Genomic DNA, 13,925 nt, shown 5'->3' on the forward strand with positions numbered 1-13,925 from the left:
TTGGTTCTGGTTTTTGAAATGATTACTGCTATTCAAAAATGACCAACTAAACAGCATTTGCACTTAACTTTCAAAAGATTCACTGAAAAACTGGGTTGAAAAAAATTATTTGAAACTTCTCAAGATGGAAACATCCATAGGGCAAATCAATGATATTCCCTAAGAAGCTTCTGGAAGTTTTGAGATTTTTTTTCAGAAAACCAAATGTGAACAGAGACAGGTTTAGTAATAACATATAGAAATAAATCCAAAATTTACTTATACTGAATATAAATAAGCTTGTCCACTAAAGAGTAAAGACTTCTTTTCATGGTGCCCTCATTTGAGAGGGTTAAAAGGTGGTGACATAGTTTTCCAGTTAAATAGAGAACTATGGGATAATTGATATGTCCATTGTTGTTGGATTTAATTGAGAAGAAAAGGTTTGTGAGAAAGAAGAAAACATTTTTGGAGTATAGTTTAGTCATTGAGAAAGATAAGAGATTAAAGTAAGGCTTTCAGAATAAATACCTGAGGGGGTTTTGGGAAAAAGCTAAGATTCAAGGGGTGAATATTTCGACCCTAGTTTGTAGTAAATAAAAGCCACTGTAAGGTTCTAACAGCATGTTTTAATTATTAAAAATCCTATCATTTTGAGATGCATGAACAAACATAGAAACATGTGCACGCTTGCACACACGTACACACTTGCACACACACACACACATTCTTTCCCTTCCAGTCTTCCAATCCAAGTTCCTATATAAACAGTCATGGAGGGGAGAGGGAGGAGAAAGATGACACAAGAAAGATGTACCATATGATCTAGTTGTCCCTCTCACTAGACCTTAATGTTTAGACATGGAAAATGCGTAAGAAAAATGGTGTGTAGCGTTGTTCCCCACTAGTAGCCATCTCTTTAGATTTCCCACCTTCACCTTTTTTGGACCCTTATTGTGAGCGAATGAAACTCAACTGACAAGTCAGCAACGCTTCTCTGCCAGAAGCTGGCCAGGGTTGTGAGATGATTCTAGAAGCAACTGACTCCGCACCACGTTCTCTGCTCTTCCTTAGCCCTTTCCAAGGGTCTGGGTTCACTGCTGACTCTTGCATTTTGATGTAAGGTTAAAGAGACAGGGTCACTTCCGAAAAGACCTTTTATTACTAAAGTGTGCCTTCTGCCGGAAGGCAACAATGGAGGGTCCCTCTAAGTGCGATTCTGCTACCTAATCCATAGAGGCTGCTGACTCCCCCAGTTCTCAGCGCTGAGGATTCCCTCCCCCAATTCCCTCCAGTCGCGCTTTAGGCTCTGCACCAGTTACTCAATGCTTTTTTTGAAGTCCGGCTAGCTAAGCACCGCCTTCCGTCGTGAGTGGCCCGTCACTCTGCCCCGCTGTGCAGTTGTGATTGGCTGGCAAGGCGGTGTCGTTTGGCCCCGCCCCCGCTTCCCTTTGCCGCGCTAGTGGCTCGGGATTTACCCAAAGGTGGAAAGTGGGATTCCAGCGGGCGGCGCTTGGAGCAGGTGCAGACGCATTCCTGTTCCCGCAGTTGCTGTTTTTTCTCCTCCAGTCGTGAGTCTGAGTCAGGAAAGGACTAGCCGTCTCCCTTTGCCGCTAGAGCTCCAGTGAACTGCTGCCCAGAACCTAGGCACCTCAGACATCTCATTTCATCCGTTATTCCGCGGTCACTGTATAAATCACCTGCACGTTTGTAATCCCGTGAATCTCGCCGCAGCTCAATGCTCAGAGAAGGTGTCGAAAGGGAATTTCAAGAGTTTGAAAGAGAGGGTCTCCTTGGACCGCGGGGAGCTGTCTCAGGTGCTGAAGCTTTCCAGTCGTTGGTCTCTGCCAACACGACACGGAGTCAGGCAGCACACTCTCATTCCCGGCTCATTCACGGCTTCCCCATGCCTTGGATAAGACTCATTGCAGAGTCGTGAATATATCCCTCCGTATCATGGCCTACGTGAGACACTTTCGGACTTTAGTTTCGGGATTTTACTTCTGGGAAGCAGCACTGCTACTCAGGTGAGTCCACTTGTATTTAACAGTTGGAGAACTCATTCAAGCCTTACAACCGCTTGTCATTGATGTAACCAAGAATGCAACTCGAGGTTGACTTGTTGAAAGTGTCCCTTAAATAGTATTGTTTTCTATCTAACAATCTGTTTTCTATCTAGCAGTTTGTCTCTTGAGACCTCTAAAATATGTAACTTTGCTTTATTTTCACCAATTAATGTATTTTATTAACTGGCATCATCTGTTATTTGCAACTGAGGTTACCCTAGGAAAAAAAATATTTCCAAAGCTTAGGATTTTCCTTCTCAAATTGCATTTATAGTTTCTTTTTTCCTAAGTGAATTATAAATTCTGGGTGTTACCCTTGTTTTGAAAGTTAAAAAACATTTAGTAATTAGAAGTGGGACATTACTTACATTTTAGAAGACAAAAAATATCTAGAACATAAGCATTTAGTGATCAGAGAAATTCTGAATATTATTTATCTATCCAGAGGTTAATTTTAAGTGAATAAAATAATAAAGGCCTTGAAAGTACTGTTTTCTAAAGAACTTAGTTCATGGAGGCAAAGTGATAAATAAATCATTAGGTATGTTCTATGCCAAGAAAAATCATTTTGTAGAAAGTAATAAGAAGCCTCTGGAACAGTAAAATTGTTCTATGACGTGCTGTTTTCTTATCATCTCCAGTCACATTTGGTAGGCTCTTTTTCCTCGTTTTTCTTTTTAATTAAAAGAGAAGACATGCTAAGCACAAGATCAGTTAATTTAACCCCATTCTCAATGAAACAATATATAAGCCAATGCAAACTTTAATTTACTATTATAATTACCTTAAAATTTCCATTGTATGGTTCACAAGCTTTTCAAAAAGATTGAAATAAAAAATTTGAGTATTAAGTTATGTGTATAATGATTTCTATTTGATGTATGTAATTATTCTCTCTGAGTTGCTATGTCAATTTTTCATCTTTAGGCACCTTGAAAAATATAGCATAACTCATAAAAACTACCTTTAGTAACCAGGAACTAATTGTGAAGGCTACTATATTTCTGAAATTACTGATTTTTCCTGAAGTAAAGGGTTGAACCATTGTAAATCAGAATGTTTTCAGTGAAAAATATTTTAACATAGTAAATTTTTGTAACTTTATAACTGGTACAAATTTCATATGTAGTGATAAAAGCAAAGAATGTAGAGCTTTTACATTTATGTAAATTTTATGGAAAAGTGCAAAATTCATGTCATAAGTTGATTATTTTATTATAATTATCTGTTAGTATCTTAGATGATAATATTCATACTTATCTTCTCAAAGAAATCAGAAGAGCTTAGTTGATACTTAGATTTAGGAACTTTAATGTTGATAACTAAAATATTTTGATTGATGAGGTCAAATTTGTATAATAGAAAATCACCATGGTATTTGCTATAATATATTCTTAGAAAGAATTCATGTTAATTAATATTAAATAATTTAGTTTAAAATCCTTCTTATGAATAGTTCAGAAATGTAATCACTCAAAAAAGATATATTCAGTATAGAAATTTGTGCAATACATATATTCTTCATCATTTTCTTTTTCTTTCACAAATCAAATAAAAATTTTCTCTTTTTTCTCTTAGATAAAAGTAGCTCATCACTCTGAAGAATTTTTAATCATACATAAAAAAATCAAATATTTTAATTTTTCAGTGATGGTCCTTGAAGGAAAATTTCCTATAGAAATTTCCTTTTGAAAATGAAGCTCCCTCTACTGGAAATATCTTATAAAATACAGTTTCTTTACAGAAACTCTTTGCTCAGTGAGCCTATTTGTGAGGTATTGAGCAAAAAAGGAAAACATGTAAAGGAAAGATAAATTCAAACAAGTATTGTTTTAAGTTCACAAATATATCTTTTTAATTTAAAAATACTATTTCCAGGGAAATTTGGAAGTAAGAACAACAACCAGAAACCATAGATAGTTATAATTAAATGGCATACTAGTAGAAGTGTTTTTTTATGTTTAGTTTAAATTTTTTTTAACTGAGATTATAAATACACACAGAAAAGTACAAAAATAGCCACGTTCCATGTAAAGTGGCACAAACGTAATGCCCTCATGTAAGGAGACCCTGGATCAACAAGCAGAATTCTCAGTATTATAGAAGCATTCACCCTGCTCCCTCTTACCACCATATCCCTTCCTAAGCATTACTTTGCCTGAAGATAATCTCTATCCTGACTTATGCAACAATAACATTTTTTCCTGCTCTTGAACTTTCTATAAATACTTATTTGGGTCTGCTTTATTTTATGAATTGTATGTGTTTTAGCTATGTTGTAGCATGTAGCAATAACTTATTTTCAGCTCTATATGGTATTCCATTATGTGGGGGGTTCCCTGGTAGCTCAACTGGTGAAGAATCTGCTTGCAATGCAGGAGACTCTGGTTCAATTCCTGGGTAGGGAAGATCCCCTGGAGAAGAAATAGGCTACCCACCCCAGTATTCTTGGTCTTCCCTGGTGGCTCAAATAGCTTTAAAAAATCTGTCTGCAATGCAGGAGACCTGGGTGCAATCCTGGATGAGGAAGATCCCCTGGAGGAGGGCATGGCAACCCACTCCAGTATTCTTGCCTGAAGAATCCTCACGGGATCCTGGTGGGCTACAGTCCATGGGGCTGCAAAGAGTCGGACACGACGGACTTACTAAGCCCAGCCCAGCATATTCCATTATATGAAGACATAACAATTTATCCCTTGTCCTACTGAGGAATATTTGGGTATTTAAAAAAAGTTTTTGGTTAGTGCTGCTATGACCCTCCTTGAGCTTGCCTTTTTTGGTGAATACCTGTGAATACGTGCATTTTGGGGACCATGTGAGTTGGGTCCAAGAGTTTCACTGGGCAAAGAATTGCTGTAATATTGGATGGATATGAGTATGTCTAGCTTTAGTAGATACTGCAAGTTTTCTGACATAGTTGTACCTAGTTACATTTCTGTTAGTAATATATGAAACTTCTTATTGCTATTACTAGTAAAAAATTTTTATCAGTGAAGTATTATTATAAACATTTATAGCACTTTCTTAGACTATTATTGCAAACCCACAGATGCGATTGAAGTTTTTACTTTGGCATAATTTATACATTTTAGTAAATTAGTTTTATTAAAGCAAACAGCAGAACAAAAATATTTACTACTATAGTACAATTAGGAGTATTCATTATCAGAATACACCAGGTTATTAGAAACATAGTGTTTAAAAGGGACTTATTAAAGAAGATAATTCTTTTAATAAATACAAGTCGGAAACAGACATAAGAAATCTAAATTTCCTAGTAGTGACGTTTTTTAAATTTTCACCCTTTGCTCAGATATTGCTGTTTTTGAAAAAAAATTTTCTTTGGCTTTTGGATTCTAGTTCTCATCCTAGTGAAATAAAGAACAAAACACCAGTGTTCAGCTTTCTTTGAAATGTAAATAAGTGATGATTATGAAGAGCTTGCAGAGCAATTTCCAAAAGCAAGAAAAGTGCCAAAAGTATTCCATCTAAATTAATTATTTTCACAACATGCAATTTTGTTTTTCATCTTGATAGTTTGATAGCAACATAGACTTGCTATTTGGATAAAGTATGGTACATTGTGTCAAAAACTGAATGTATGAATTTCAGGGTTTATGATAATCACAAATAAAATGTTTTCTTGATTGACTTCAAAGTCTAGGAAAAACATTTTGGCCTAGAATGTCTTGTTTTTTTCCTTTTGGTATGTTTTGGAAGATGGGGAAAATTCTTTTTAATGTTGGGTCTATTTTCTTATGTAAGACTTTGAAGAAAAATGTACTTTAAGGAACAAAGTACTATTATTTATTCTTCTATTATGATAATTTCTTGTATGTAGGTACTGTAGCAGGATTCTATACAGTAAACATAATATATGCTTCTTTCCTTTGTTTCTATAAATACTATTACATTTTCCTAAGTATAGAAGGCTCATGGCCCAGTTCTTCAGTCAATGCCTCAAGCAGTTTGCCCTGCCGATTCAGGAAACAGGAAATAAAAATATTTTCTCCTGTATATAATTTTTCTCTTCCTTGATCCCTTGATATACTGAGGCCAGTCAATCACCAAGTATGTGTTTAATGTGTAATGTTAAGCAATTCAGCAAGATTTTTCACCATATTCTGTGCACACATGTTTGTGCTAGGTACAGTTTTGGCCATGGGTGATTGAGAAATTATCACCTTTTTCATAGTGAAACTTAGAGCCTAGAAGGAAAGAAAATACAAATGTCCAAGTGACAAAACAACAACAGAAGTGGCAATGTTTTAGGGATTGTGAAACAGGGAAGTTCTCCAGAGAATTAGTACTTGCACTGGATCTTATAAGATGCTTTTTCAATGGGCAGAAGTGAGATATAAAGAAAATATTCTATTTTCTATTTCATTTCCTATCATTAGGAAATGTATAGGAATGTAAAATCATTCCTATGATACAATCCTATAGAATGCTGAGGGAATGGTGATGGCCAAATTCAGTTGAAATATCTCCAGTTCATTGTTTAATTTCATATCTGCTAGCAACAACTATCAGAGAAGGCGATGGCACCCCACTCCAGTACTCTTGCCTGGAAAATCCCGTGGACAGAGCCTGGTAGGCTGCAGTCCATGGGGTCACTAAGAGTCTGGCACGACAGAGCAACTTCACTTTCACTTTTCACTTTCATGCATTGGAGAAGGAAATGGCAACCCACTCCTTGCTGGAGAATCCCATGGACAGAGGAGCCTAGTGGGCTGCCATCTATGGGGTCGCACAGAGTCAGACACGACTGAAGCGACTTAGCAGCAGCAGCAAGCAACAACTATAGAGCTGACTACAATAATAAACCTGCTGAAAGGTGGAGGAGTTGCAGCTTCCTTTCATAATGGAATATGGATAAAGTTTAGAAGCAAATAATTTAATTATAACTGAATAGTTATCATTATAGGAATGGTCTTGTAACTTGGCTCAAAAAAGCTCTACAAATCCTTCTCTCTCAGAGGTAGCATTTACCTCAAAATTACAATTAATCAGAAGATTGCTCATAACCATCAGGAATAGTAAAAACTATAATATGTAGACAGACAACAATGACAAGACTACTAGAAGATAATGACAGTCTGCTTGTTTTAGAATTTGGAGATCATGTTTGAATTTATCATCAAAATATGATCTCTCGAAAAAAAGGCTGTCAGGTAGAGGATTTGGATTGTTGGAAGAAAGGATGCCAGTGAATTTGGTTTGGGGTGTTTTGAGTCTGAGATGCTAGCAGTAGATTTGTTGTATCTTGCTGTCAGCTGAGAATGTAGAGACCCTGCTTGAACTGTAGATTGAACAGTTAAACTGTTACAGAGGTGATCACACTGTGTGCAGAAGAGAAAAAAAAAAAACAGAAACAATATTTATCTGAAATGAAGGCAGAACATTTAGAGCAGGCATAGAGAAGTACTCAGAGAGAGTTCTGAGCTAAACTGTGGTGGTGGAACTGGTCATAAACAAGTGACAAAGTAACAGATTTATCATAATTTTATGCTGTCAATCTCAAGGACTTGCTTTTATCAATAGCATATATCTATCACTTTTCTATAGAGCCTTCAAATGCTCTGTAGGTATGTTATTTACTCAGTCATATCCAACTCTTTGTGACCCCATGTACTGTAGCCCTCCAGGGTCCTCTCTCCAGGGAAGATTCTCCAGGCAAGAATACTGGAGTGGTAGCCATTCCCTTCTGCAGGAGGTTTTCCTGACCCAGGGATCGAACCCAGGTCTCCTACACTGCAGGCAGATTCTTCACTGTCTGAGCCACCAGGGAATCAATGCTCTAATTTCAACTAATCTCATAAACTAGTCCACAATCATGGATGGTATATTTTACCCACTTAAGTTTCCTGAGGGGATTTTTAAAGGAATTATTTTGGTGAAGATGCATCTTTAACTTTTCTTTACTTCATTAAGCATATAACATGGAGCCTCTTTGATTTTCCCAGCAAACCTGTCTCTTAAACTCTTCTCCAAAACTCTTGTCTTATCCTTATACTCGGATTAACTGTACTTATTGAAAATGAACTCCTGTGCATGCAAGTGTCCATGTTGAAACATGGATGGCTTGTCTCTCTCCACTAAAAGAAAGCTATAGTTTTGTTTTGCTTAGGAAAATACATCAAGTAGAGAAACAAGTGAGTCACCTTCAGATAACTGGTTCTGGAGTGAAGGCAGGCATTCTAAGACAGGACCAACTGTTTGGTAACAAGCAGAAAGTGTGTGAATAGAATGAGCTGTTCAGCCACAGAAAAGCTGTTCTAACAACTGCAAGGCAGCCACACACACTTTAGGAAATAAAGTTTGAAATCCTTAGATGCTGGCAGAGGAGGAAACAAAGTAAAATAGTTAATAAGCAGCCTCACTATAAAGCATTCCTGAAATTCAGAATCTCCATACTAGAGATGCTTTTAGAAGGAAGTATTACCAGTTACCTCTCAGACAACTTAATACACAGAGGCAATAACCTCAGTGGTACAATTAAGAATATCATAAAATGGAAATGCTATCAACATCCTCTGAAATAGTTTATTGCATGGAATAAGTTCCAATGCGAATGATGAAGAATTCCTAGGAGTTCATGCAAAATTTGCATACAGACAAAAATAACCAATTAGGAATGATAAACTCTGAGATATTTCTGATCCTATTTTACAAACATTGCCAATATAGGATGGTTGGGCTAACATCAGAGACAACTAGTTCATCCAATATCCTACCTAAATTTGAAAATCTTTCAAAAATATCTACAACAGGTAGTTATCCTGTGAACATTTAAATTTCCAACAATAAGGTCCTCTTTACCTGAAAAGGAAAATATTTATCAAGCCATTTTAATAATAAATAAAAAACAAAATGTTATTTTATTTTCTCCTGGCCATAGGAAACTTTCTCTTGCCACCTGTGGTTTCCCCTTCCTGCCAATATTTGTTTGTGTATTTTTTCTTCTTCTTTTTTTAATGCTTGCCTCTTTACTGAAAATGACTCATGGAGAGTGTGTTTTCTATTTGAGGCATGTTTTGAATCGATAGCCTTTTCCATGTGGTTGCTCCTTGTGTGAAGCTTATATGCTCCAGGTCTAGAGTGCCTGTAGCTCTAGAATCTCTTTGTAACATTATAAACATCTATTCAGCAATTATTACCTTCCAGGAAGAGTGCAATGTGCTTGGAGCAACAGAATCTCAACTCTCTATAATAAACCATTGTGGGTGTGTGTGTGTGCATGCGCACATCACCTTCACGTGTATGTTTTAGGTTTTCATGCAGGTCTTGTCTCTCACTCTTAATTGTTAGTCCCATGAGGATTGGATTGTTTTTGGTCTTGTTTTACTGCCGTAATATTTAATTCAATATCATGCGTGGAGTAGAGCTCCACAAACAACAAATACTGAGATGACGCATCTGTCGCCTCTCTTTATCTATAATTTTAGATTTGAATTTTATTTAAATCTGTGTTATTTACTTGGAATGAGAAGGGAATCTTGTGCTTTAGACACCATAAAGGATATAAAATCAAATAAGATGCCTTGTAAGACATTACCTGCTCTGAGAAGAAGTTGTAAAACAGATGAAAATTGTCAGCACCTAGTGGAAAAATAATGGATTTACTTCTCCTTATCACCAAGAGAAATTGAAATTTCTATTGTATAATGCATTATTTCTCAAGCTTTTTTTCCCATCATTGACTCCTAAAGAGCTTTTTGAGAGATATTTTTAGACTTTCTAATTGACTGCATGAAATTATAATATCACTGTGTATTATATATTTACTCATGTGTGGTATATAGATACAAATACATAGAGATAGATCTGTGCTTTATATGTAAGAAGAAGAAAATTTTTCACCCTAGAATCTGTTTGGAAATAAAAGAATAATCAGTAATACAATATCAAATGCCATAAAAACAAAAAGAAGTGTAGAAGATTATTAGCCACCTTTTCAGGAGCACTCTATGTACAAAAGCACATGTGCAAATATGTTATTATAATATGAATGGTGAGTTAAAGAAAAAGATAGGCAAAAAGATTCCCTTTTTAAAAATTAATTTTTATTGGAGTAGAGTGACTTTACATTGTTGTGTTAATTTCTACTGTACAGCAAAATGCATCCGCCATGTGTACACACATAGCTCTTCCCTTTTGGACTTCCTCCCCATTCAGGTCACTGCAGTACATTAAGTAGAGTTCCTGTATTACACAGTATGTTCTCATTAGTTACTTCTTTTATACATAGTATCAATAGTGTAATCCTTATATCCCAAGAGGCTATAACAAGGGAAAGTAACAGTGGACACAGTGAGATTGATAGTTCCTGATTTGTTTGTTTAATTTTGTGTTTACAGTGAAAGGGAATTTGAGCTTGCTTACATCTTGGAGAAAGAAGTCAGTAGATCAGGAAATGCTTAGAAAGACACAAGAAGGTTCAGGAGAGGAGAGGCAATGTCACTGATGAGATGAAAAGAAAGAGTTTTCGGAGCAGTAGTTGAAGGGTAGCTTTTGAGCCAGAAGCGTGTAAGTCTTTCTCTGGGACTAGATGCAGAATGTGACAGGAGTAGAGATGGGAACTGAGATTTTGTAATTCAGCAGCTGAGCACTCAGTTATCTCTTTGAAGTGGGAGACAAGGTCATTAGTCTGGGATAAAGATGAACAACAGAGCAGACAGGTTTAGGCTGATTTAGCAGTTACAAAACATAGAATAGAGCCAAGTCCATGTTACTTCTGCTACAAGGCAGGCTGTGCTCCCAGCTCTCCTAGAAGGGTTGGTCCAGCCTGCTACAGCAGAAGCCCCCTTCACCCTGCAGAAGAGCGGAATGAATTCTAGGATGCGATCTTTATTTTTTTAATTGATTGATGATGAGCTTACAATATTGGTTTGATTTCTGTCAGACATCAACATGCATTAACTATAGGTATACATATGTCCCCTCCCTCTTGAGTCTCCCTCCAAGCTCCCACCCATTCCCATCACTCTCGGTTATTACAGAACCCCAGTGTGAGTTCCCTGAGTCTACAGCTAATTCCCATTGGCTGTCTGTTTACATACACTAGTGTATATGCTTCCATGCTACTCTTCATTCATCTCACCCTCTCCATAAGTCTGTTCTCTATGTCTGCATCTCCATTGCTGCTCTGTGAGCAGATTCGTCGTCAGTACCATCCTAGATTCCATATATATGCATTACCCACTTAGGACATGATCTTTATTCAGGCCTCACTCATTTAGGTGGCAAAGACAGAGATAGAAACCACATCACCTAATTCAAATGAACTGCTTATTTTTCCAAAGAAGTACAGTGATTTATGTTCTCCTACGGTAGAAAAGAAAAGATCATACCCTTCTTTAAAAGGTGAAATATGACTCATTCAGTTAAAATCACAGTAAAAGTTTTAATTAACAGTTTCATAAAAAAAAAATCTAAGAATGAGACCCACTTTCAAACTTTCTGCTCTTCTCAGAGATCTATACATGCACACAGTGTAGGTGTGTACACTCACATCTCTGACCCTTTTCTTTTGCATCTTGAGAATAGGTAGTCTTTTCCTATGAGGCATTATCTCTGGGGATTTTGTTATGCTTGATTAAAGGAAAACATATATTCTTATAGGAAGAGGAAATAATGTCTATAATCCGGAAGCTTTTATAATCTTTTTGTTTCCCAGGAAACTGTAAATGTCTTGCCCAAAATGATTGATGTAAAGGGGAAGAAAGACTGGAGATGAGGGTTGAGTATTAGCTGAATATTAGCTTTAACTAATTGATATAACTAATTGATTTAAGGTAACCAACTGATTTAAGGTACAATCACTGATTGTATCTTGCTAAGATCTTCCCTCTCTTAATTTTTAAAATTAATTAATTTATTTTAATTGGAGGCTAATTACTTTACAATATTGTAGTAGTTTTTGCCATACATTGACATGAATCAGCCATGGGTGTACACCCTCTCTTAATTTTGAAAAAAATATAATCCAATAAAACCTTGATATATAGTCTCATTTTCACTAGAGGGAATTGAACAACATACTCACTACTATGTTTACCTTTCCTTACCACTTCCAATGATAAACTCCTTTTTGCTTTATTGTTGATTCCCTTCATTCTGCATCATTTCTCTATCCTTAAAGGGACGTAACAATCAGGTAAATGTAGGGCTTCCGTCACCACAGAAAAAAAAGTGTCCAGTAACTCAGATATGCTTAAGTCAGAACACATTCCACTGAAAGGTGACATTAACATAAACATTTGTCGTCACACAAAAGGGAAAAGCTACCATAACCTGAATAAGTCAGTGCTCTGTTGGTTCAATATTATTATGGAAGACACCTGAGTATGGCTCTGTTTTAATATTCTGTGTGTACATCTTTTCAGATTCAGAGACCCAGAGATTGGTGCTTTAAAATATCATTCTTTTATGCCCTCAATCTGGTTGATTTGGGGATTTATAAAAACACATTTTATTAGTAAGCGTTCATTGATGTAAGCACGATCAGTTCAAAGTCAAGCAGTACTATTTCTGCTGTATCACTTCTTTTGTAAGTATAACTCAGTTAAATATCTCAAGTAAAAGGATGATTTCTGTATCACTCACTTCTGGCTGGTGGGATTACAGTGCTTTTACCCCCTTATTTTTACGGTATTTTTATGAAATTTTGGGTACAGTCGACATAGACTAAAATGAAATTTACAGAATGTTTATAAAACAAGTTTTATGCACATTTTAAAGGTCTAAGAAGTGTTTTGTCAAATAAGATTCAGAAGAGAAATACAGTTCTTAACATTCCCTGCACATTGGTTTGATGTAATTACTTCTTAATCATCACTAGTTCCGAAACCACACACTTCAGGATGGGGAACACATGTAAATCCATGGCTGATTCATGTCAATGTATGGCAAAAACCACTACAATATTGTAAAGTAATTAGCCTCCAACTAACAAAAATAAATGGAAAAAAAATCTGTTAATAAAAAATAAAAAAACAAAAAACCACACGCAGTGATGTTTGGACAAGTTAAACTGGTTGAGGTATATTTGGAATAGAAGAAACAATATACTCTTGGATTGAATTTCAGAATACTCACACTTTATCAAATTGAGCTGTTGTTGTTTAATTGCTAAGTTGTATCAACTGTTTCACGACCTCGTGGACTGCAGCCCGTCAGGCTCCTGTGTCCATGGGATTTCCCAGGCCAGAATACTGGAGTTGTTACCATTTCCTTCTCCACGGGATCTTTCTGACCCAGGGATGTAACCTGTGTCTTCTGCATTGGCAGGCAGATTCTTTACCACTGAGCCTCTAGGGAAGCCAGTGAAGTTATATATTAGTGCTATTTGTTGATTTAGTTCCAGTGAGATGATGAGTGATGGGATCCAGTCTCTGCTTCATTACCCAAAGTTTCCAGCTAGCAGAGGAGATCATGGCATGAAAGTGTTAGGTGTCCACAATGGAAACGGGTGATTGATGAGAACAGATGGCCTGTAAGAATCCAGTGTAGAAGAGACCAGTTCCCACTCAGTTAAGCTAATAAAGGCAATGTGGAGGACCTGGCATTTAAGCAAAAGAACTAATAAAATTCTTTAAGACAAACATGTGATTGGGGCACATTCTGGGTTTTGAAGGATTACCACTGAAACTCTTAGGGTGCCCTGAGTGTTTCCTGACTGAAAGAAAATTAAGTCTGTTCTTCCAAGAAGATTTTACCTTTCTAATTTTGATTTTGTTGATGACTCAGTGTTTTTATTGGCTTTATTGTCCAAGAGTACACTGTACTCCAGAGTCAGATAAAAATCCCTGGTCATTTTTCAGTTGCAAAAAATAATATTTAGAGGTGGTGAAGTAATTTATGCCTCCTGGTGTGTGT

The 13,925-nt window shown here is 36.4% G+C and overlaps 1 protein-coding gene across 2 annotated transcripts in view; it reads left to right on the forward strand.

Moving 5' to 3' along the window:
- The first annotated feature begins 1,568 nt into the window (after nucleotides 1-1,568).
- GLRA3 (glycine receptor alpha 3) overlaps nucleotides 1,569-13,925 on the forward strand; it is a 174,146-nt gene continuing 161,789 nt past the window's right edge. The window contains exon 1 of one of the 2 annotated variants that reach the window (XM_043487336.1): nucleotides 1,569-2,006. In XM_043487336.1, the coding sequence (XP_043343271.1) occupies nucleotides 1,936-2,006 (71 nt within the window). In that variant the 5' untranslated portion in view covers nucleotides 1,569-1,935. The remainder of the gene's footprint in view (nucleotides 2,007-13,925) is intronic. The other variant, XM_043487337.1, reaches the window with a different exon arrangement.

The sequence above is a fragment of the Cervus canadensis genome, chromosome 14 (genome assembly GCF_019320065.1).
Source record: "Cervus canadensis isolate Bull #8, Minnesota chromosome 14, ASM1932006v1, whole genome shotgun sequence".
Taxonomy (NCBI): Eukaryota; Metazoa; Chordata; class Mammalia; order Artiodactyla; family Cervidae; genus Cervus; species Cervus canadensis.